Source organism: Salvelinus fontinalis, chromosome 8 (assembly GCF_029448725.1).
Source record: "Salvelinus fontinalis isolate EN_2023a chromosome 8, ASM2944872v1, whole genome shotgun sequence".
In the NCBI taxonomy this organism is placed as follows: Eukaryota; Metazoa; Chordata; class Actinopteri; order Salmoniformes; family Salmonidae; genus Salvelinus; species Salvelinus fontinalis.
In genome coordinates, this window is record NC_074672.1 from 2854975 (window position 1) to 2881626 (window position 26652).

The 26652-nt window shown below is 44.3% G+C and overlaps 1 protein-coding gene across 3 annotated transcripts; it reads right to left on the minus strand.

Moving 5' to 3' along the window:
• Positions 1-1745: 1745 nt before the first annotated feature.
• On the minus strand, positions 1746-26652 carry LOC129860372 (transmembrane protein 180-like). Of its 3 annotated transcripts, none has more exons than XM_055930726.1 (8): positions 26431-26652; positions 9723-10007; positions 9456-9535; positions 8814-9263; positions 8204-8421; positions 6977-7148; positions 3926-4119; positions 1746-3760 (listed from the first exon to the last, which is right to left on the minus strand). In XM_055930726.1, exons 2-8 carry the CDS (start codon positions 9897-9899, stop codon positions 3504-3506), a joined length of 1548 nt encoding a protein of 515 aa, XP_055786701.1. In that variant the 5' UTR covers positions 9900-10007; positions 26431-26652; the 3' UTR covers positions 1746-3503. The 3 variants fall into 3 exon arrangements, with proteins under 3 accessions (XP_055786701.1, XP_055786699.1, XP_055786702.1); XM_055930724.1 differs by lacking the exon at positions 26431-26652 and adding an exon at positions 21048-21297; XM_055930727.1 differs by lacking the exon at positions 26431-26652 and adding an exon at positions 20894-21016.

Consider the following 26652-nt stretch of genomic DNA (forward strand, 5'->3'; position numbering starts at 1 on the left):
AAGACGGGCTGAACAGGCCCCCACTAACATCAACGGGGCTGTAGTGGAGCAGGGAGCAGGGTCACCAACGATCTATCATGGTCCAAACACAGCAAGACAGTCGTGAAGAGGGCACGACAAAACATTTTCCCCCTCAGGAGACTGAAAAGATTTGGCATGGGTCGCCAGATCCTCAAAAAATTATACAGCTGCACCATCGAGAGCATCCTGCCCGGTTGCATTACCGTCTGGTATGGCAACTGCTCGGTATCTGACCGTAAGGCGCAACAGAGGGTAGTGCGTACGGCCCAGTACATCACTGGGGCCAAGCTTCCTGCAATCCAGGACCTATATAATAAGCGGTGTCAGAGGAAAGCCCATAAAATTGTCAGAGACTCCAGTCACTCAAGTCATAGACTTTTCTGTCTGCTACCGCACGACAAGCGGTACCGGAGCGCCAAGTCTAGGACCAAAAGGCTCCTTAACAGCTTCTGCCCCCAAGCCATAAGACTGCTGAACAGTTAATCAAATGGCCACTGGAGTCATACATTGACCCCCCCCCCCCCCCCCCATTTGTTTTGTACACTGCTGCTACTCGCTGTTTATCTATGCATAGTCACTTCACCCCTACCTACATGTACAAATTACCTCTAACCTGTACCTCCACACATGGCCTCATTATTATGTTATTGTGTTACTTTTGATTATTTTTTACTTGAGTATATTTGGTAAATATTTTCTTAACTCTTTTTGAACTGTACTGTTGGTTAAGGACTTGTAAGTAAGCATTTCACGGTAAGGTCTACACTTTTTGTATTCGGCACATGTGAAAAATAAAATTTGATTTGATTTGAACCGTCCAAAATCATGTTACCTCCGGTGTTACATCACCTGCATCTTGTCAGCGTCTGAAAATGGCTAATTAAATGACTGATCGCTGGCTCTGATTGGTTACTTGATACTCTGTATGGCGATTACGTGTGATAGTTGGCAAGCATAGTTCTCAAGGTCTGTAGTATCAATTTATACATCAATTCAATTTAGGATTGAACCCTCTATTAATCTGAGCAAAGTACACAATTAATATCCACATAACTAGCCTACAACATAGCAGCAGAAGCCATGTTTACAGATATTTGTCACACATTATTATTGTGTATGCTGTGCAGTGAGCACCTATGTTTCTCTGTTCTTGCCTGGTTAAAAATCTGTTGATATGGTCCCATTCGGTATTTAAAGGCCAAGTTAAGTTAAAAAATATGCTTTTCCTGTGTTTTATATATTTCCACACTACTAAGGTTGGCATAATACTGTGAAATTGTGAAAATGATAATTCCCTTTTAATGCAAGAGCTGTTTGAAAAAAAACATCAGAAATTTCAGCCTGTTTTGGTGGGATGAAGTTGAGTAAATGAGTTAATAGACCAATAAGACAGTTCCAAACCACTCTGCCAATAACAGATTTTGACAATTTCATTTGAAAACAAAGAAACAATTCACAGTAAGGTACTTAAGTGTTACCCAGAAATTATTTGATACTGAGATAAAAACAGCTGCATTGGACCTTAATTAAAATGAAAGGTATTTGGAATTTAGTCATTAGGTTTAAGATGCCTGAGGTGAGACACGTCACCTGTCCTAGTCTAGTAAGTGAAGGTAGCCCGGACACAGACCTGAGCTCCTGGGTTTGGTGCGAGGCTGCGAGTTAGGACAAGTCTAACAGACCATAACACATCTGTGAACGTGAGCAACAAGACACATTCCACAAGCAGTGAGATCACTTTAATAAAAGGTCACAAAGATGGTCGGAAATGGCCGATGCTACAATGAGCAGGGGTACAACCAGACAGAAACATTGTACAGTATTCCATAACAAAACTGGCAAATACAGGCATCTCTGCTGTATACCGTAAGGATGTCTTATAAGATCAAACCTCTGCTTTCCATTCTGGCTAAGTAAATCACATGGTGCTGAAACTACAATTCCTGAGTCACTTAATTAAAAAAACACTACCCTCAAGGTGTCTTCAAATTATCACAATACTTTAGAAAAAAAAATGTAATACTAATATGATGGAATTTAAGACTCCTTAATACTCTGTTCACATAGAAAACCATGTAGCAGCGGTATTCAAAAACGGAACTTTGGAAAAAGTACGGAATGTATTCTTCATGATGATCATATATAGTTGGGTCATCATGGCACAACAGTTTCACATTTTCAGTCAAATCTTTGTTTCTCAATTCTCTTCACGGTACAGTATATACACAGTGTACAAAACATTAGGAACCCCTTAATATTGCGTAGCACCCACATTTGCCCTCAAAACAGCCTCAATTCGTCAGGGCACGGACTCTACGAGGTGTCGAAAGCGTTCCACATGGATGCTTCCCACAGTTGTGTCAAGTTGGCTGGATGTCCGTTGCGTGGTGGACCACTCTTTATAAACACAGGAAACTGTTGAGCATGAAAAAGCCAGCAGCGTTGCAGTTCTTGACACTCAAACCGGTGCGCCTGGCACCTACTACTACTGTTCAAAGGCACTTAAATATTTTCCCTTGCCCAGTCACCCTCTGAATGGCAAACATACGCAATCCATTTCTCAGTGGTCTCAAGGCTTAAAATTTTTTTTTCAACCATTCATCTACACTTATTGAAGTGGATTTAACGACAATAAGGGATCATAGCTTTCACCTGGTCAGTCTCATGGAAAGAGCAGATATTCCTAATGTTTTGTACACTGTGTAAAAACACATCTCTTTCCTGAACTGGGGTACACATGTAAACAGACGTTGTTTAGGGCCTTGTTTTGTACGAGCTCCCTAAACGATAAAACACGTCACAACAATGCGTGAGAAAACACGAGGCAATTCCGCTGAATACTGGAGACGGCAGCTATTTCAGTAGAAGTAGTCCATCTGGTCACGGTAAAACAAATAGAGAAATAGTTGCTTGACTTTTTACAATTCTGAACATGCAGATTAGTGCTAGAAGTACTTCATAAAGACACAGAGAATAACATGGTGATGGTTCACCACTAATTGTAATTTAAAGCACAAGGTCCATGCAAATCAGGCTTTATACTCATGTGCACATACACACATTTTTTTTTCATACTTAATATTTTCCTTCACACAGCAATTTAACACATTTTGCCATGGGGTGAAACATACAAAAATGGGTAACCACACTGTAATAGCAAAGTTGGTGACACTTTGTGTTCCTTTGGGGATGGAAATGCATTCCAGGCTGCGCCTCAACCTAGGCTGGTCTACTCGCCCTGTCCCAGAGGGGCATGGGAATCTTAATCTTTGATTGGCTCTGCTGTATCATTTAGTCATCAGTTCATACATATCGTCTTTATCCTCTTAATATCAAAATAAGGCAAGATTCTCACAGTATATTTTTGTCCCTGACAGTTGGATTTAAATCAGTTCTCCAGTGTTCCATTCTGCTGACCCCAGTGGCAGATGGTGGTATAGCATCATGCAGTTGAGTGAAGGTGCAGAAGGGCTGGGCTCAGATCAGATGGCCTTGACATCCATGAGGTGGCTGTGCTGGGTTCCCTGCCTCTGGGCCTTGACGCCCTGCAGTCGGCGGCCGTGGAGGGTGAAGCGGGACCAGGCCAGTAGCTGCAGCAGGGCGCAGGAGATGGGCACAAACACCAGCAGGTAGAAACAGCCCTGGCGAAGTGGAACAGTGAAGCCTGCTTGGCCTGAGACAGGGGAGGCCATCGCTGCCGCAGAGTCCTGTATGGAGTTTCTCTCAAAGATATCATAGCCTGGAAATAAAGAGAGAGATGTTGAGAATAAAGAACAGGCATGAATGCGTGAGAATCCGCCTAGAGAAGGTTAGTGAAATTGGTTTGATTCTAGCATCTCCACCATTTTCGAGGAGCCTTTATTAAAACAGAATTTTGTACTTTCGCCCCTCTGCCAATTTATACCTGTGTAGACGCACAGCAACCAGGTGCCGATGAGAGGAGCAAAGGTCTGGCCAGGCTTGGTTACCAGGGCCACCATACCGAAGAGCAGCGCTGACGCCGCCTGCTGGCGCTGGTTCACCACAAAGTCCTCATCCACCAGGTCTGTGATGACCAGGTTCAACAGCTTGCAGGTGCCCTCCGTAAACACCCGGTTACTTGGGGGGGGCGGGGGGGGGGAGAAGGAGCACAAGAGTATAAGCATATTTCAGAGCCATTACTGAAGTATTGTCAACACCGTTTCCAATTTTTCCTCAACGTCAGCAAGACAAAAAGGAGCTGATAGTGGACTACTGGAAACAGAGGACCGAGCACACCCCCATTCACATTGACGGGGTTGTAGTGGAGCGCGTTGAGAGCTTCAAGGAATTAACATGGTCCACACACACACACACCAACACAGTCATGAAGAAGGCATGACACCACATCTTCCTCCTCAGGAGGCTGAAAAGATTTAGCATTGACCCTCAGATCTTCAAAAAGTTCTACAGCTGCACCACTGAGAGCATCTTGACTGGCTAGATCATTGTTATGTATGGCAACTGCTTGGCATCTGACCGCAAGGCTCTACAGAGGGTAGTGTGTACGGCCCAGTACGTCACTGGGGCTGACCTCCCTGCCATCCAGTACCTCTATACCAGGCGGTGTCAGAGGAAGGCCGTAAAAAAAAAGAAGAGACTCCAGTCACCCAAGTCATAGACTGTTCTCTCTGCTACCGCATGGCAAGCGGTACCGATGAACCAAGTCTGCAACCAACAAGACCCTGCACAGCTTCTGCCCCCAAGCCATAAGACTGCTAAATACACTGAACAAAAATATAAAAAACCCAACATGAAACAATTTCAAAGACTTTACTGAGTTACAGTTCATATGAGGAAATCAGTCAATTGAAATAAATGAATTAGGCCCTAATCTATGGACTTCACATGACTGGTAATACAGATGCTCACAGATACCTTTTTTTTTTAAGTAGGGTTGTGGATCAGACAAAAAGTCAGTATCTGGTGTGACCACCATTTGCCTTATACAGCATGACACATCTTCGCATAAAGTTGATCAGGCTGTTGATTGTGGCCTGTGGAATGTTGTCCCACTCCTTTTCAAATGGCTGTGCGAAGTTGCTGAATATTGGCGGGAACTGGAACCTGCTGTTGTACACGTCAATCCAGAGCATCCCAAACATGCTCAATTTGTGACATGTCTGGTGAGTATGCAGGCCATGGAAGAACTGGAACATATTCAGCTTCCAGGAATTGTCTAGAGATCTTTGTGTCATGGGGCCCTGCATTATCATGCTGAAACATGAAGTGATGGCAGCGGATGAATGGCACGACAATGGGCCTCAGGATCTTGTCACAGTATCTCTGTGCATCCAAATTGATAAAATGCAATTGTGGTCATTGTCTATAGCTTATGCCTGCCCATGCCATAACCCCACCGCCACCACGAGGCAGTCTGTTCACAACGTTGACGTCAGCAAATCACTTGCCCACACGGCGCCATACACACTGTCTGCCATCTGCCCGGTACAGTGGAAACTGGGATTCATCCGCGAAGGACGACGAGCACGTAGATGAGCTTTCCTGAGACAGATTCTGACCGTTTTTACAGAAACTCTTAGGTTGTGCAAACCCACAGTTTCATCAGCTGTCCAGGTGGCTGGTCTCAGACGATCCCTCCCGCAGGTGAAGAAGCCGGATGTGGAGGTCCTGGGCTAGCATGCTTACACGTTGTCTGCATTTGTGAGGCCAGTTGGACACACAGTACTGCCAAATTCTCTAAAAACAACATTGGAGGCGACTTATGGTAGAAAAATAAAGTTTAAATTATCTGGCAATAGCTGGACGTTTGCAAGACGTTGTGTGACTATAACTGCACATTTTTGTAATGATCATGCTCTTTAATCAGCTTCTTGATATGTCACACCTGACAGGTGGGTGGATTATCTTGGCAAAGGATAAATACTCACTAACAGGGATGTAAAAAACATTTGTGTACAACATGAGAGAAATACGTTTTTTAGTGCGTGTGGAAAATGATGTGGATCTTTTATTTCAGCTCATGAAACACGGGACCAACACTTTACGTTTATATTTCTGTTCAGTGTAGTTAACTGAATAGCTACCAGGACTATCTGCATTGACACCCCTCCTTGCACTAACTCTTATAACGTACGCTGCTGCTTATTATCCATCCTGTTGCCAAGTCACTTTGCCCATGCCTGTATGTGTGTGTCTGCCTCAATTGCCTCGTGCTTCTGCACATCGACTCGGTTCCGGTACACCGTGTATATAATAACCATGTTGTCATTGCTCATTGTGTATTTATTCCTTGTGTTACTATCTTTCTTTTATTTTTCTCTCTGCGTTGTTGGGAAGGGCCCGCAAGTAAGCATTTCACTGTTAGTGTACACCTGTTGTTTACGAGGCATGTGACAAATAAAACATGATTTTGATTTGATCTGCTAATAGACAACGATGTGGAATATGCAACCGATTTTCCCGAGCAGGAGTTTAGAAGGGGGGAAAACCCTCCTGGGCTAAAAGGTCAAGGCATTTATTTAAAGGCCCAAACTAACAGAAAAAAGCCTCTCCTCCACTATGACTTTATCTCATTTCGGTCTACGAAAACAATGGCACTGTGCCAAGGGGACTAGTGGTAGGCTGCGCCCAGCCGCTGCCAGCCCCATGTTGATAAAGGGATTGGTTGGTTGGCTGACACACAACACCCAGCCAGGTACAACGCAAACAGAGCCACACAAAACTGCTGGGTAAGCTGGGAATCTTCCTTGATTTGCTCAGCTTCGACAAGTATTGGAAAAACACATGACACTGGGTCCTTGATATGAAAATAACTTTCATGACTTGAGTACATGACCTTGATATGTAAAATGAAATACAAATATGTAACTTATTAACATTCCTGTTAGTATCTTACATTAGCAGCTAGTGCACAGTATTCAATTGAAGAAGAACGTGTGTGTGTGTGTGTGTGGGTTTGTGTGTGTGTCAGTACCTGGCGATGAAGATGCACAGCAGATAGACCTGGTCGGCCCCGGCCAACAGCATGGCCACACTGAGAGCCAGCTTGACCAGGAACAGCCAGCGGATGACCGCGTAGACCCCGTAGCGCTGACACAGGGTCAGGAAATACAGGTTGTTCAGGTGGGGTGCTATGTAGGAGATCCCTGTGAAGAGTTGTCAAGAGCAGCTGTTAGTGGACTGGGAAACACTTTATTTGGATAGTCTGTAGAGCATCTACAGATGGATTCTCTCACTAGCGACTGAGTGAAATCTCAACTAACCATCGACTGTACTAACCCTAACCTTAGCCCTTATCCTAATCCTAAACCTAATCTTTTATTATTATTATTATTTTTTTATCCCATTTTCGTGGTATCCAATCGCTAGTAATTACTACCTTGTCTCATCGCTACAACTCCCGTACGGGCTCGGGAGAGACGAAGGTCGAAAGCCATGCGTCCTCCGAAGCACAACCCAACCAGCCGTACTGCTTCTTAACACAGCGCGCCTCCAACCCGGAAGCCAGCCGCACCAATGTGTCGGAGGAAACACCGTGTACCTGGCCCCCTTGGTTGGCGCGCACTGCGCCCGGCCCGCCACAGGAGTCGCTGGAGCGCGATGAGACAAGGATATCCCTACCGGCCAAACCCTCCCTACCCCGGACGACGCTATGCCAATTGTGCGTCGCCCCACGGACCTCCCGGTCGCGGCCGGCTGCGACAGAGCCTGGGCGCGAACCCAGAGACTCTGGTGGCGCAGTTAGCACTGCGATGCAGTGCCCTAGACCACTGCGCCACCCGGGAGCTAAACCTAATCTTAGCAAGCAGTCGCTTATCAACTGATAGATTGTTGAAAGTATGACCATCTGTTGAGCATATACAGATGGAAAATCCAGACTTGCCAAACAAAGTGTGACCGTGGACTGAAAAGCCACGTTTATTAAATGCATGCAGACAAGTGATCAATTGTGTTTCCTCACATTCTAAGAACTAATCCTTCCGTAAAATGTAAACAGACCAAAACGAATAGCCTAGTCGCAGATCTGTTGGTGCCATCTTGCCAACTCCTACGGTCATCGTCAGGCCAAACGTGACAACGGCCATAGAAATTGCCAAGACGGCACAAACAGATCTGGGACCAGGGTATGAAACTAAGCCCATTCTATACTCGAGGCCCTTCCCTTGTCATGGTGCATATATCCAAGCAGTACTCCTCTTACCCAGCAGAATGGAGCCGGTGGAGGCAGAGATGCTGTCAGAGAGGAGGTGCTCCAGGAACAGAGGGAAGAAGTTGTTGTTGAAGTGACAGTGAAACACCTGGACAAGGTTCATAGAGGCGAACCACATGAAGTTTCTGTGTTTGGAGAGCTGCCTTAGATACTCTCCTAGAGTCACTGGCTTCTCCTGCTGGGTTAGAGGGCTCTGGCCAATACTCAACCTGAGCGAGAGGGAAGGGGGGGATTAGTGAAATGACAACTAGTGTAACGTCAAACACACACACACACGGGATTGAGTCTGTAACCTAAGCAGGTATTGCTGTTGATCTACCTGCACAACAGACTGAATGAGTGTGTGCAAAGTGTGCATCAATTCTATTTGCTCACATTTCAGTCTCTTTAAAATTCCCATTAGCAAGACATATGCCTGGCCAAAGCTGGAATAGACACCACAGGAGTAGAAAGATTAAACGCCTGATTTGAGGCCATAAGGTGAGTTGTGGGAAGCAAACCAAGAACGGGTGTCGTTATTCAGTTACCACTTGCTTGTCAGTGCATAATGTAAACCAAGTGTTTCTCGAGTGCATACATGATGAATAATAATGTCACCTACTCTTTGAGTTGCAGCGCCTCGTCCTGTCTCAGGCGCGCCTCTTTCTGAAAGCGGCTCGTCAACAGGCGCGACACGGCGGTGAAGCCCAGTGCCGAGACGACCGCCAGCGCTACGCAGAACAGCCGGAACGAGTAGAAGTCGCCCTTGTCCCAGACGCAGTAGGACAGGAAGACTGAGAGCGAGCCCAGGGCACTGAACAGAGAGCAGTGGAAGTTAAGGCGCGTGCGGTCGTAGGCCGACACCGCCAGGTCGGCCAGCAGGGCGTTGTGGTTGAGGTCCACCACGGTGAGGAAGCCGTCGTACAGGCACAAGCACACCAGGAACTGGAGGCCCGGCCGCGCCCATGACACCCAGAAAGCCAGGAAGGAGAGGGCGAACAGGGGGCCATTCCTAGAGAGGGCAGCCAGCCGCTTCAGTACCACCTCTGGGCTGGAGATCTGGGGGCCAGATCTACGATAGAGGAGAGAGAAAAAAAAGTATAGTGCAATGGTAAAGAAACTTCTACCACTTTTCACTAACTGTGCTATCCAACCGTGTTTTCAAGACAGTGTGAAAAAGAGAGCGAGACGTAGAGATTGAAGAAGAGAGAGAGAGAGAGGTGCACCATTGATTTGAGAAAACGATGAAAAGAGTAGGTCTTACTGTGGGGAGCTGAGGAAGGAGCGGTCACTCAGCCAGCCGAAGAGAGGATCGTTTAAGCTGTTCCATATCAGGAACACTGTCTGTGTGGGACAGAGAGTCAGTGGTGGAGGAGTTAGTATAGCAGTATGGTTAAACATCCTAACCCAGAAAAAAGCCAGGGTATCAGTCTTTCTGCTTTATCCAACACCTTTGTCATTGTCTAAAGCAGAAAGCGTCCAAACCACAAATATTACAATAGGCCATTAAAAGGCAGGAACTGTCACTCACCTCTCCGACCCAAAAGGAGAGCTTGTCGATCTTATAAACGGAGACAAAGGTCTCCACGTAGTAGAGCAGGAAGACGTTGTGCAGGATGGAGACAAACAGGGACAGGGAGCCGTAAAGGACCGCAGTGGGGACACCAGTGGAGACAGCAAACCTGCAGTCACAGCCCCTCCTGCCCATTCTTCTCACTCGGTCTCTGTTCCGTTCCCCGCCGCCACACCCCACCACACTCACTGAGTCATCCCACAGACCAGGGGGCTGGGGCTAGGGGCACCACCGTACCCACTCCTACAGAGAGCAAACAAGAAACATGTCAACAACCATTTGGAGGGCAGACTAAATGTGGATGTGTGAAGTGTGAGGTGGGTTAGGCTAGGTTAATGTACAGCGTGGCAGAAGAGCCAGCTTTAGCGAATAGACAAAGGAGCAAGAGTAACACAGCTTACAGTTCATTCGGGAAAGTATTCAGACCCCACATTTTGTTACATTACAGCCTTATTCTCAAATTGATTAAATAAAAACATTTCCTCATCAATCTACATACAACACCCCAAATTGACAAAGCAAAAAACGTTTTGAAAAGTTTGCCAATTTATATATATATATATATAAAAAAAATATAAAAAAAATTATTTAAAAAGTATTCAGACCCTTTGCTATTAGACTCGAAATTGAGCTCAGGTGCATCCTGTTTCCATTGATCATCCTTGATATGTTTTTCAAACTTTACTGGAGTCCACCTGTGGTAAATTCAATTGATTAGACATGATTTGGAAAGGCACACACCTGTCTATATAAGGTCCCACAGCTGACAGTTCATGTCAGAGCAAAAACCAAGCCATGAGGTCGAAGGAATTGTCCGTAGAGCTCCAAGACAGGATTGTGTCGAGGCACAGATCAGGGGAAGGGTACCAAAAATGTCTGCAGCATTGACGGTCCCCAAGAACACAGAGGCCTCCATCATTCTTAAAATGTAAGAAGTTTGGACTCTCAGACCATGAGAAACTAAATTCTCTGGTCTGATGAAACCAAGATTGAACTCTTTGGCCTGAATGCCAAGCGTCACCTCTGGTGGAAACCTGGCACCATCCCTACGGTGAAGCATGGTGGTGGCATCATCATGCGGTGGGAATGTTTTTCAGGGACTACGAGACTAGTCAGGTTTGAGGCAAAGACAAACGGAGGAACGTGCGTCCAACCGGCCTCACAACAGCAGACCACATGTAACCACGCCAGCCCAGGACCTCCACATCTGGCTTCTTCCCCTGCGGGATCATCTGAGGGGTCCTGAGGCATATTTCTGTCTGTAATAGTGCCCTTTTGTGGGGGAAAACATTCTGATTGGCTGGGACTGGCTCCCCTATGCCCTCCCAGGCCCACCCATGGCTGTGCCCTTGCCCAGTCATGTGAAATCCATATATTAAGGCCTATTTATTTTATTTCAACAGACTGATTTCCTTATATGAACTGTAACTCAGTAAAATCTTTGAAATTGTTGCATGTAGGGTTGCAAAGGTTTGGAAACTTTCCGGTAAATTTCTGGCATTTTTCCGGAAATTTCCCATGGGAAGTTAAGCCCGGGAATTTTGGGAATGTTGCGTAAATTCATTTTAAAATGTTAGCTTGTAACAGTGAACCTTTTTTTGTGGGATACACATAAGGCAATTCTAGATCTTGTGGAATATTTTGGTTAAACTATCCCCAATTCAATAGAATTGCAACCCTCTGCATGCACAGTGCATTCTTCCATCACATGTGCAGTGCACTCTTGATTCTCAAGATCTTGCACACTAATGAGATGCTATTGAGCCCACACTACTACACTGTCTGAGCCAAGGACTACATGCCTTCTGGTAAGTTTTGATTACAATACTGGGTGGGGTGAATATTTTATATGACATACATAATTTTTTGTTAATTAGTAAATAGTAGCCTACAGCAAAGTGTGTTTAAATCAGTTCTAACTTGTTAACAATTTCTGCTAGTCAGTTTTTGCTACCATGTGGGTTTTAGCTTGCTTGAGCCTGCTAACTGAGGAGTGTTAATTCACCAGTTTCCATACATGTTTCATTTTAAAACATTTATCTTACAAAGGAGTTCTGTAATCTAACTGCTTAACTATTTATCTGTACATGGAATTGTATTTGGTTTTTTTTACAATTATTTTTCTAATCTTTACAGGAAAATGCCACGGGCACTATCTGATGTGTGGAGACATTTCACTGCTGCTAATGTAGAAGGAAATGCTGTGTACATTTGCAAATACTGTGCCAAATCATATGTGAAGAAATCAACAATGATGCAGAATCATCTGTCCAAGTGCATAAAGTTCCCTCAGCGCTCACAACAAGCAACCTCTGACAAAAGTCCCTCTACTTCTATTTGAGGTGAAAATGATGAATCGGACACCTTATCGATCGCAACAGCTCAGGATCCTCCTGGAATCATTAGTTTTTTTTGACTCAATGGAGGAACGTAGTCAGATAAATTATGATGAATGTCTTGCTCGAGCTGTGTATGCAACTGGTTCACCTCTGATGCTCACAGGCGATGTGTAATGGAAGAGATTTCTAAATGTTCTTCTCCCAGCATATGCCCCTCCTACCAGACATGCTTTATCTACTCATTTTCTGGATGCAGAGTTCAACAGAGTTCAAGTGAAGGTCAAGCAAATCATTGCAATATAGTCTGCTTTCGCTATCATCTCTGATGGGTGGTTGAATGTTCGTGGGCAAGGAATAATTAACTACATCATCTCCACCCCTCAACCAGTATTGTACAAGAGCACAGACACAAGGGACAACACACACCGGTCTCTACATTGCAGATGAGCTGAAGTCAGTCATCAATGACCTTGGACCACAGAAGGTATTTGGACTGGTGACAGACAATACTGCGAACATGAAGGCTGCTTGGTCTAAAGTGGAGGAGTCCTACCCTCACATCACACCCATTGGCTGTGCTGCTCATGCATTGAATCTGCTCCTCAAGGACATCATGGCACTGAAAACAATGGATACACTCTACAAAAGAGCCAAGGAAATGGTTAGGTATGTGAAGGGTCATCAAGTTGTAGCAGCAATCAACCTCACCAAGCAAAGTGAGAAGAATAAGAGCACCACATTGAAGTTGCCAAGCAACACCTGTTGGGGTGGTGTTGTCATCATGTTTAACAGTCTCCTAGAGGGGAAGGAGTCTCTCCAAGAAATGGCCATATCACAGTCTGCCGATATGGACAGCCCCATCAAGAGAATTCTCCTGGATGATGTAATTTGGGAGAGAGTGGTAAGCAGCCTGAAACTCCTGAAACTTATAGCAGTAGCCATTGCACGGATTGAGGGATAAAATGCCATTCTGTCTGATGTTCAAACTCTGCTTGCAGATGTAAGAGAAGAAATCCATATGGCCCACTTCACTGTTGCTCCAAGCAGAGGAAACTGCAGTTCTGAAATACATCAAAAAGCGTGAAGACTTCTGCCTGAAGCCCATACACGCCCTTTCCCCTGTTGCCTCTATCATCCTCCAAATCCCACCAACATCATCAGCCTCAGAGCGCAACTGGTCCTTGTTTGGGAACACACACACACACACCAAAGCACACAACAGGCTGACCAATACAAGGGTTGACAAATTGGTGGCCATCCGGGCAAATTTGAGGCTTTTTGAGCCTGACAACGAGCCATCCTCAACAAGGTTGGAAAATGACAGTGAAGATGAGGCCTCAGAGTCTGATGTTCAGAAGGTGGACATTGAGGAGGTCCAGGGAGAAGATATGAAAGCCTGAGAGGAAGACAACCAAAGCTTTAGTTTCAGACTATCATTTTACAGATGTATGATGAAAATGTTTTTGGGAGATGCAATGGATCATTGGGGATCATTCAATATGCCATTTCTTTTGTTGTTCAGTGAAATCATCCCATGTGAAAGTCAACTCATTTATAGTTGAATTCGTCACTAAATTGTTTTATTTCTATTGGAATGATTTAATCATTTGCAAGTATATCTACTCATGAGGTAAAATGTTTATGTTTCTGTCTCCATAAGTTATGGTAAATATATCCAATGCAAAAAAACATCTACATTTAAATGGTATGAATATTAATTTGAATTTCCCAAGGAAAGTTTCCACCTCTGAATATTCCCCAAAATGTGCAACCCTAGTTGCATGTTGTGTTTATATTTTTGTTCAGTATGTATATATATATATATATATATATATACACACTGCTCAAAAAAATAAAGGGAACACTTAAACAACACAATGTAACTCCAAGTCAATCACACTTCTGTGAAATCAAACTGTCCACTTAGGAAGCAACACTGATTGACAATAAATTTCACATGCTGTTGTGCAAATGGAATAGACAAAAGGTGGAAATTATAGGCAATTAGCAAGACACCCCCAATAAAGGAGTGATTCTGCAGGTGGTGACCACAGACCACTTCTCAGTTCCAATGCTTCCTGGCTGATGTTTTGGTCACTTTTGAATGCTGGCGGTGCTTTCACTCTAGTGGTAGCATGAGACGGAGTCTACAACCCACACAAGTGGCTCAGGTAGTGCAGCTCATCCAGGATGGCACATCAATGCGAGCTGTGGCAAGAAGGTTTGCAGTGTCTGTCACCGTAGTGTCCAGAGCATGGAGGCGCTACCAGGAGACAGGCCAGTACATCAGGAGGAGGCCATAGGAGGGCAACAACCCAGCAGCAGGACCACTACCTCCGCCTTTGTGCAAGGAGGAGCACTGCCAGAGCCCTGCAAAATGACCTCCAGCAGGCCACAAATGTGCATGTGTCAGCATAGGGTCTCACAAGGGGTCTGAGGATCTCATCTCAGTCAGGCTACCTCTGGCGAGCACATGGAGGGCTGTGCGGCCCCACAAAGAAATGCCACCCCACACCATGACTGACCCATCGCCAAACCGGTCATGCTGGAGGATGTTGCAGGCAGCAGAACGTTCTCCACGGCGTCTCCAGACTCTGTCACGTCGGTCACATGTGCTCAGTGTGAACCTGCTTTTATCTGTGAAGAGCACAGGGTGCCAGCGGCTAATTTTCCAATCTTGGTGTTCTCTGGCAAATGCCCTGCACGGTGTTGGGCTGTAAGCACAACCCCTACCTGTGGACGTCGGGCCCTCATACCACCCTCATGGAGTCTGTTTCTGACGTCCACTTCACCATCAGACCATTTTATTGGTAACTACACTACCGGTCAAAAGTTTTAGAATACCTACTCATTCAAGGGTTTATCTTTATTTTTTACTATTACCTACATTGTAGAATAATAGTGAAGACATTAAAACTATGAAATAACACATATAGAATCATGTAGTAACCAAAAAAGTATTAAACAAATCAACATTTATTTTACACTTCAAATAACCACCCTTTGCCTTGATGACAGCTTTGCACTCTTTGCATTCTCTTTACTACTACTACTGTAGTTTTGACATCTGAAGTGAAGCATAGAGGTTCCCCGCTACGATCCAGCATGATTCAGCCTTCAGAACCCATGTCTCACATGTGGCGTCCAATGGAATCTTTTTTGTGTTAATAATGCCTAGGCTCTGGCTCCACACCTGCCTGTGCCATGGCCCTGTCCCAGCATTACCCAAATCATTTTTTCGCCAACAGGTTCTCAGCAGAGAAAGCACCAAGGTGGCTTAGCAGTTCAGACGTATTTTTCCGTGTTGTCGTGTCGTGTCCTGTATATATATATATTTACACCTTTTCTTCACATATCTTTTATTTATTTTATTATCCAAGAACTCAACTACAAAAGCTTTCCTGCAAAAGCTTTCCTGCAACCCGCTTCACCAATTACAATAAGTACTATTTACCTCAATCTGAAAATCCATCGTGGAAGATAGCCAGGGGCTAATTCAGAAGCTAGCCTGAAAGCTAATCCAGAAGCTACTCCGATAGCTAGCCAGAAGCTAATCTGTAGCTGCCCCGAAATTAGCCGGTTTGCTGGCTAGCGTTGGTGTTTCAGCTGCCCACGTTTTTGCGGTCATCAGCTATTCCTCTAGCTCGATAATCTACCGGCACTTTTGTGCAACGCGACTCGGACCGGAGCATTCCGGGACTTTTTTTCTCTCAGTTTCCCCGGATTCCAACCGCAGCCTCTGGACACTTGCACCTTGATTTCGCAGCTAGCTAGCTGCATACCGTGTGACTATTGGCTTACGTCGACCCCGGAGCTAACTCAAATCATGCTGGAGCTAGCCAGCTGAGGAGTTCCATCACCATCCGGACCCGCTTCTTTGTTGCTGCTGCAGATACGGAACCCCACCGGGCCTTCACGACTGACTGCCGACGTTATCTGCCCGGGGGATTTATCCAACCGGCACCTCCGTCCCGGCGTTACCTGAACGCTCATCTGAGGCCCGCTAATCGTTAGCTGTCTTATCGGCTGCTATCTGAACAAAACCCCACTACACGGAACCTACCGACGGAAACGCACGAGGTATCTACAAACAGACCTCCATCCTATGCTGCTACCGATAGCCATATACCCGGCCAGCTGTCTGGATCGCCACGACCCCAACCAACCTCTACTCACTGGACCCTTATTTATCACTCGATTAAGCTTGCCTCTCCTTAATGTAAATATGCCTTGTCCATTGCTGTTCTGGTTAGTGTTTATTGGCTTATTTCACTGTAGAGATTCTAGCCCTGCTCTCTATACCATATCCAACCCTGCAGTTCCACCACCCACATATGCGATGACATCACCTGGTTTCAATGATGTTTCTAGAGACAAGATCTCTCTCATCATCACTCAATACCTAGGTTTACCTCCACTGTATTCACATCCTACCATACCTTTGTCTGTACATTATTCCTTTAAACTATTTTATCGCCCCCAGAAACTTCCTTTTACTCTCTGCTCTGGTAGCTCTAGGCGACCAATTCTCATAGCTTTTAGCCGTACCATTATCCTACTTCTCCTCTGTTCCTCTGGTGATGTAGAGGTGAATCCAGGCCCTGCAGTACCTGGCTCCACTCCTATTCCCCAGGCGCTCTCTTTTGATGACTTCTGTAACCGTAATAGCCTTGGCTTCATGCATGTTAACATTAGGAGCCTCCTCCCTAAGTTTGTTCTGTTCACTGCTTTAGCACACTCTACCAACCCGGATGTTTTAGCCGTGTCTGAATCCTGGCTTAGAAAGACCACCAAAAATTCAGACATTTTTATCCCCAATTACAATATTTTCAGACAAGATAGAACGGCCAAAGGGGGCGGTGTTGCAATCTACTGCAAAGACTGCCTGCAGAGTTCTGTTATACTATCCAGGTCTGTTCCCAAACAATTTGAACTTCTACTTTTAAAAATCCACCTCTCTAAAAACAAGTCTCTCACCGTTGCCGCCTGCTATAGACCACCCTCTGCCCCCAGCTGTGCTCTGGACACTATATGTGAACTGATTGCCCCCCATCTATCTTCAGAGCTCGTGCTGCTAGGTGACCTAAATTTGAACATGCTCAACACCCCAGCCACCCTACAATCTAAGCTTGATGCCCTCAATCTCACACAAATTATTAATGAACCTACCAGGTACCACCCTAATTCCGTAAACACGGGTACCCTCATAGATATCATCCTAACAAACTTGCCCTCCAAATACACCTCTGCTGTTTTTAACCAAGATCTAAGCGATCACTGCCTCATTGCCTGCATCCGTAATGGGTCAGCGGTCAAACGACCTCCACTCATCACTGTCAAACGCTCCCTGAAACACTTCAGCGAGCAGGCCTTCCTAATTGACCTGGCCGGGGTATCCTGGAAGGATATTGATCTCATCCCGTCAGTAGAGGATGCCTGGTCATTTTTTAAAAATGCCTTCCTCACCATCTTGAATAAGCATGCCCCATTCAAGAAATTTAGAACCAGGAACAGATATAGCCCTTGGTTCTCTCCTGACCTGACTGCCCTTAACCAACAGAAAAACATCCTATGGCGTTCTGCATTAGCATCGAACAGCCCCCGTGATATGCAACTTTTCAGGGAAGCCAGAAACCAATATACACAGGCAGTTAGAACAGCCAAGGCTAGCTTTTTCAAGCAGAAATTTGCTTCCTGCAACACAAATTCAAAAAAGTTCTGGGACACCGTAAAGTCCATGGAGAATAAGAACACCTCCTCCCAGCTTCCAACCGCCCTGAAGATAGGAAACACTGTCACCACCGACAAATCCACTATAATTGAGAATTTCAATAAGCATTTTTCTACGGCTGGCCATGCTTTCCACCTGGCTACCCCTACCCGGGACAACAGCACTGCCCTCCCCTCTGCTACTCGCCCAAGCCTTCCCCATTTCTCTTTCTCCCAAATACAGTCAGCTGATGTTCTTAATGAGCTGCAAAATCTGGACCCTTACAAATCAGCCGGGCTAGATAATCTGGACCCTTTCTTTCTAAAACTATCTGCTGAAATTGTTGCCACCCCTATTACTAGCCTCTTCAACCTCTCTTTCGTGTCGTCTGAGATACCCAAAGATTGGAAAGCAGCTGCGGTTATCCCCCTCTTCAAAGGGGGGGACACCCTTGACCCTAACTGCTACAGACCTATATCTATCCTACCCTGCCTTTCTAAGGTCTTCGAAAGCCAAGTCAACAAACAGATTACCGACCATTTCGAATCACACCACACCTTCTCCGCTATGCAATCTGGTTTCAGAGCTGGTCATGGGTGCACCTCAGCCACGCTCAAGGTCATAAACGATATCGTAACCGCCATCGATAGGAAACAATACTGTGCAGCCGTATTCATTGACCTGGCCAAGGCTTTTGACTCTGTCAATCACCACATCCTCATTGGCAGACTCGACAGCCTTGGTTTCTCTAATGATTGCCTCGCCTGGTTCACCAACTACTTCTCTGATAGAGTTCAGTGTGTCAAATCGGAGGGTCTGTTGTCCGGGCCTCTGGCAGTCTCTATGGGGGTGCCACAGGGTTCAATTCTTGGACCGACTCTCTTCTCTGTTTACATCAATGATGTCGCTCTTGCTGCTGGTGATTCTCTGATCCACCTCTACGCAGACGACACTATTCTGTATACTTCTGGCCCTTCTTTTGACACTGTGTTAACAACCCTCCAGGCGAGCTTCAATGCCATACAACTCTCCTTCCGTGGCCTCCAACTGCTCTTAAATACAAGTAAAACCAAATGCATGCTCTTCAACCGATCGCTGCCTGCTCCGGCCCGCCTGTCCAACATCACTACTTTGGACGGCTCTGACTTAGAATATGTGGACAACTACAAATACCTAGGTGTCTGGTTAGACTGTAAACTCTCCTTCCAGACCCACATCAAACATCTCCAATCCAAAGTCAAATCTAGAATTGGCTTCCTATTCCGCAACAAAGCATCCTTTACTCATGCTGCCAAACATACCCTTGTAAAACTGACCATCCTACCAATCCTCGACTTCGGTGATGTCATTTACAAAATAGCCTCCAAAACCCTACTCAATAAATTGGATGCAGTCTATCACAGTGCCATCCGTTTTGTCACCAAAGCCCCATATACTACCCACCACTGCGACCTGTACACTCTCGTTGGCTGGCCCTCGCTTCATACTCGTCGCCAAACCCATTGGTTCCAGGTCATCTACAAGACCCTGCTAGGTAAAGTCCCCCCTTATCTCAGCTCGCTGGTCACCATAGCAGCACCTACCCGTAGCACGCGCTCCAGCAGGTATATCTCTCTAGTCACCCCCAAAACCAATTCTTCCTTTGGACGCCTCTCCTTCCAGTTCTCTGCTGCCAATGACTGGAACGAACTACAAAAATCTCTGAAACTGGAAACACCTATCTCCCTCACTAGCTTTAAGCACCAGCTGTCAGAGCAGCTCATAGATTACTGCACCTGTACATAACCCATCTACAATTTAGCCCAAACAACTACCTCTTTACCTACTGTATTTATTTATTTATTTATTTTGCTCCTTTGCACCCCATTATTTCTGTCTCTACTTTGCACTTTCTTCCAATGCAAACCAACCATTCCAGTGTTTTTTTTAGTTTTTATTTTACTTGCTGTGTTGTACTCACTTCGCCTCCATGGCCTTTTTATATTTTTATTTATTTATACATATATCTGTTTGCCTTCACCCCCCTTATCTCACCTCACTTGCTCACATTGTATATACTGTAGACTTATTTTTTTCACTGTATTATTGACTATATGTTTGTTTTTACTCCATGTGTAACTATGTGTTGTTGTATGTGTCGAACTGCTTTGCTTTATCTTGGCCAGGTCGCAATTGTAAATGAGAACGTGTTCTCAATTTGCCTACCTGGTTAAATAAAGGTTAAATAAATAAATAAACACAGAGTTCTGATCAGGCCAAATGTCAACAAATAGGCCTACGAGTAGAGCAAATGTGAATGCGAGCTACGCCTGGTCCCATCAGATCCATGCAGTGGAGCAGAACGACTCGCTTCTCCGCACTGTATTGTATCACATCTCACAATGTGATTCCCATCTCACTCATCTCAGCTCATTTAATCTTCTGGGAACAGGTAGCAAAGTAGTTTGTGTACAGTATTGTTCAGTACACCTCTAACTAGGGCCAACTCTAGTTCTAGTGGATGCCAGGGCAGCTCTCTCACCTGCCTGCTAAGACTGGAGAGGCTTCTTGGCAGAGAGAGCAGGTGGGCTGGCAGAGGGCTGTGCACGTGTTGTGTACTCTACACAACTAGTTCGTCCCACTGTGTTAGATACTGTGAAACTGCGTGGGACTGTGGTCTGATACTTGATCTCTGGGGCTGGGCTGATGAGCGAATAGACCTCTGGGAATAGGCAGACAAGTGTTCTCTCCCACTTGACACACACACACACACACACACACACACACACACACACACACACACACACACACACACACACACACACACACACACACACACACACACACACAGCAGCTTTCATTAGGAACGTGTATAACAATACTGGGTGGCTTACAGGAATTAGATGCAGTAAAGGGAGCTATTGCTATTACACACATACATACATACATACATACATACATACATACATACATACATACATACATACATCTAGTTAGCTAGTGAGATAGCTATACACATATAGATAGCTAGCTAGCTAGACAATATATAGTTGCGCCCCGGTATCAGATTTGTCCAGTCGTTCTACAGGTTAGATAGCTACCGTTAGCTGTATTCGCTGCATCAGCTGTCGTCGAGACGTACGAAGACAGGTCGATAGCTGGTATAGCTAGCGTAGGCTAACCACTAAACCGGCGTGTTAACTAGCTAGACCTGTGGTTAGACCAATCCCCTAACAAAATGGAAAATGTACTTACCATTATCATTAAATGAAGCATCGGAAACTAATTGGAAACCTTTCTAATCAATACAAGCCACAGTTTGCGGTCCATTAGTACACGTCACACAAAAATGACTCTAATCAGCCACGCCCTCTGGGCTGATCACGGACAGGGGTTTCCCAAGAGAGGAAGAGGCTAGCGAGAGGGTCTACTCCGCCCAAAATGGGCACACGTTAAGCATGTTACCAGTTTTGTATGGGGAAGCCTGAGTGTGTTGAATTGAGTCAAGATACAATGAATCGCTATTTTGATACGTGAGGCTTATTTTATACGATAGAGCACTTATTATCGGAGCTGCACTTCCTAACCTCCTGCCAAATGTATGACCATAGAGACACATATTTCCCTCAGATTACACAGACCCACGAATAATTCGAAAACAAATCACATTTTGATAAACTCCCATATCTATTACAGTGTGCCATCACAGCAGCAATATTTGTGACCAGTTGCCACAAGGGCAACCAGTGGAGAACAAACACCATTGTAAATACAACCTATATGTATGTTTATTTATTTTCCATTTTGTACTTTAACTATTTGCACTTCATTACAACACTGTATGTATACATAATATGACATTTGAAATGTCTTTATTCTCTTGGAACTTTTCTGAGTGTAATGTTTACTGTTTATTTCACTTTTGTTTATTATCTATGTCACTTGCTTTGGCAATGTAAACATATGTTTCCCATGCCAATAAAGCCCCTTGAATTGAACTGACTAGCGTCTCCCTCTCTATTGAATACAGGCTGCTGACGTCAATACATCGAATATTCAAAAATGTATTAAAATAACGAGATGAATCCATCAATCCAAAGAGAGCAATAGGCGGGCTCTTAACAGACTTCAGTTGACAACGAATATGATTGTTAATGCGGAGACACAAGCATCTCGTCTTTATGCCCCAGTATCTCTAAATTCCCCTCTCATTTCTTTGTAGTATGACAACGGTTAAAGCGCCACCTATGTGAGCACTACATCCCGAGGGGCTCATGTACGGAGATTGTGACAGCCGGTTAAATGGCGTCCCTTTACAAGACAAGAACAAGATGTACCGTTGAAGTCTGGAGTTTACATAAACGAGTTTTAATGACTCCAACTTAAGTGTTTCAACCATTCCACACATTTCTTGTTAACAAACTGTAGTTTTGGCAAGTCGGTTAGGACATCTACTTTGTGCATGACACAAGTAATTCTTCCAACAATTGTTTACAGACAGATTATTTCACTTATAATTGCCTGTATCACAATTCCAGTGGGTCAGAAGTTTACATACACTAAGTTGACTGTACCTTTAAACAGCTTGGAAAATTCCAGAAAATGATCACAGCTTTAGAAGCTTCTGATAAATTATGTCAATTAGCCTGAGTCAATTGGAGAGGTACCTATTTCAAGGCCTACCTTCAAACTCAGCGCCTCTTTGCTTGACATCATGGGAAAATCAAAAGAACTCAGCCAAGACCTCCAAATGCCTGAAGGTACCAAGTTCATCTGTACAAACAATAGTATGCAAGTATAAACACCATGGGAACCACGCTGCCGTCATATCGCTCAGGAAGGAGACGTGTTCTGTCTCCTAGAGATGAACGTACTTTGGTAGGGAAAAGTGCAAATCAATCCCAGAACAACAGCAAAGGACCTTGTGAAGATGCTGGAGTAAACAAGTACAAAATAATCTATATCCACAGTAAAACGAGTCCCATATCGACATAACCTAAAAGGCCGCTCATCAACAAAGAAGCCACTGCTCCAAAACCGCTATAAAAACGGCAGACTACGTTTTGCAACTGCACATGGGGACAAAGATCGTACTTTTTGGAGAAATGTCCTCTGGTCTGATGGAACAAAAATAGAACTATTTGGCCATAATGACCATCGTTATGTTTGGAGGAAAAAGGGGGAGGCTTGCAAGCTGAAGAACCCCATCCCAACCGTGAAGCATGGGGGTGGCAAAATCATGTTGTGTAGGTGCTTTGCTGCAGGAGGGACTGGTGCACCTCACAAAATAGATGGCATCATGAGGTCGGAAAATTATATGGATATAGTGAAGCAACATCTCAAGACATCAGTCAGGAAGTTAAAGCTTGGTTGCAAATAGGTCTTCCAAATGGACAATGACCCGAAGCATACTTCCAAACTTGTGGCAAAATGGCTTAAGGACAACAATGTCAAGGTATTGGAGTGGCCATCACAAACCCTAATCCTATAGAAAATGTGTGGGCAGAACTGAAAAAGCATGTGCGAGCAAGGAGGCCTGACAAACCTGATTCAGTTACACCAGCTCTGTCAGGAGGAATGGGCCAAAATTCACCCAACTTATTGTGGGAAGCTTGTGGAAGGCTACCTGAAACGTTTGACCCGAGTTAAACAATTTAAAGGCAATGCTACCAAATACTAATTGAGTGTATGTAAACTTCTGACCCACTGGGAATGTGATGAAATAAATAAAACCTGAAATAAATAATTCTCTACTATTATTCTGACATTTTACATTCTTAAAATTAAGTGGTGATCCTAACTGACCTAAAACTGTGAATTTTCACTCGGATTAAATGTCAGGAATTGTGAAAAACTGACTTTAAATGTATTTGCTAAGGTGTATGTATGTAAACTTCCGACTTCAACTGTATGTCAGGAGAAGTGGGGTATTATAAGGAGATTTATACTTGGAATATGGAGGAATGGAGGGGAAAAGAGAGGCAGAGGAGGTTTGAGAGAGAAGAGAAGGAGGAAGAGGGTGAGCTTGAATAGGTTAAAAATGGCAGGAATAAAGGGAGATGGTTTGTTAAAGAAGAATAGTCAAGCTTATTGGCATGTGACAGCAGTGTGTTGGTTGGAGGTTCCTAGGTGTGAGAAGTGTGCAAAAGGGCATGAGACAGTAGTGGTATTTGTTAATTGTAGAGGTGCCCATGGGGCTGGGGATCAGAAATGTCCCGTGCGAGAGAGGCAGGTTGAGGTTTCTACGTTTAGTGTAATGCAGAAGTTGTCATATGCTGAGGCAGTGAAGAAAGTAGAGAAAGATGGGCCAAAGGGGGGATCCTGAGAGGAGTGGTGTGAGTAGTAGATCTGTACCAGTACAGGGGGATAAACCAACAAGTGATATATGTTTCAGTAAGATTGGATTTCTTTGCATGTATAGAAATGGTTATAAACTGTACTGCAGGGATGGAATGTACACTACCGGTCAAAAGTTTTAGAACACCTACTCGTTCAAGGGTTTTTATTTTTACTATTTTCTACATTGTAGAATAATAGTGAAGACATCAAAACTATGAAAAAATACATATGGAATCATGTAGTGACCAAATTAGTGTTAAGCAAATCGAAATATATTTTATATTTGAGATTCCTTAAATTAGTGGAGTGCTGCAGAGATGGTTGTCCTTCTGGAAGGTTCTCCCATCTCCAGAGAGGAACTCTAGAGCTCTGTCAGAGTGACCATCAGGTTCTTGGTCACCTCCCTGACCAAGGCCTTTCTCCCCTGATTGCTCAGTTTGGTCAGGCGGCCAGCTCTAGGAAGAGTCTTGGTGGTTCTAAACATCTTCCATTTAAGAATGATGGAGGCCACTGAGTTCTTGGGGACCTTCAATGCTGCAAACGTTTTTTGGTACCCTTCCCAAGATCTGTGCCTTGAAACAATCCCGTCTCTGAGCTCTACGGACAATTCCTTTGACCTCATAGCTTTGTTTTTGCTCTGACATGCACTATGAACTGTGGGACCTTATATAGACAGGTGTGTGCCTTTCCAAATCATCAAATCATGTCCAATCAATTTACCATAGGTGGACTCCAATCAAGTTATATTAACACCTCAAGGATGATCAATGGAAACAGGATACACCTGAGCTCAATTGCGAGTTTCATAGTGAGGGTCTGAATACTTAAGTAAATAAGGTATGTTTTTAATTTTTAATACATTTGTAGATATTTTTAAAAACCTGTTTTCTCTTTGTCATTATGGGGTATTGTGTGTAGATTGCTGAGGATTTTTATATATTTAATCCATTTCAGAATACGGCTGTACCGTAACAAAATGTGGAAAAAGTCAAGTGATCTGAATATTTTCCGATTGGCCATATACCACACCCCCTCATGCCTTATTGCTTAAGTCTAGTAGGTGGCAGTAATGCAACATTTATTGTATGCCAACCGCCGTTAAACCTCATCGAATAAGAAGAAGATGTGCCACCTGAGTCACGTTCTATGTGTGTTTGATTGCTTCTTTTATGCAAATTCAAAATAATGGGACAGTGTGCTGACAATAAGAACAAAGCAACTTTATGATAATTCAGATGAATTTGCTTAGGGGGCCTGACATTGTTGCAATATCTTACCAAAATCAAATAAACATCATTTTTCTTTCCTTTTCTCGGTTGTCCTTGATAGGTGATTGGTTGCTGATTGTAGCTGCCAGGCAAGAAGAATTGAGTCCATAGATGTCTATCTGAGCGACTACCATCTATGGAATTCAGTTCTCATGGCCAAACGCTCATTAGATTCAGCAAATCAAGCAAATCACTAATGCAGCATCAAGTAGGCCTAGTTGGTTTACACAGTAGACCAGAAAGTAGTACACCAGAAGGGCCAGAAAGAAATGTTTTCACACTTTGTTGTTTTATTTGATAGACATATTAATATGAAATAGCATAGCACTGTTGACATTTAAAACGACACATACCTCTACTCTTTGACAGCACATCTAGGTGCTTATGTCTATCGAGAGTACATTGAAAATACAATGAATTGACATTGCTAGGGCTGATTCAAAACCCTCCCCCAAAATCCCAGCTGGAATGACAGTGAAATGTCTTGTCCATTTGCTGGAAAAAGAGTTGCTATGGCATTTCACAATAGACTTGCAGAGAAAACAAACCCCCACGAGAATGGAATGAGTCAGGGATATCTCTAGGCCACTCTCTGAGTCACAGCGTGCAGACGTGTGTGATCAGACAGGGTGTGTGTCACATGAGGCCCAGGGTGGGCTTCTGATTGTGGAGGCCCTACATGGAATGACATACAGTATGTACAACACATACTGTAGGCTATAGCCCGCTGTGTCGTGATATGTATGTTGCGGACCAGTGTAAAGTGAATGGTTGATCTTTGTCTTGTTGCTGAGTCTAATTTATGTCACAACTGTTTAATCTATCTTTTTCTCTCTCTCTCCTGTGTTCTCTCTCTAAAACAATACAAGTATGTGGATGAACTACAACTGATCAAAACCATCCACTTTACTGAGGTTTTAATTCACAGGATAAAATTGGATAGAAATCAGTCCCATCAACTGTTAGGGCGACTAGTAACAATATTGAACAGCATTGACATAATAATACAATAGAGAGAATCACTAACTTACCAGTTTACATTTCTCACTGAAGCTGAAGTTACACCGGTCCCCACAGTCCTTGTTGAAATTGTCACTGTAACCATGTTGTACGACAGATCTCTGTTGAAAGAAAAAGCCTACTTTGATCCAAAGAAAATCGTGTTGTGTCTTCTGTTTGACTTTGATTATTGCAAGCCTTTCTGATACATACTATGTTAGTGTATGACGAGCTCTCTACATACCCTCTGTGCC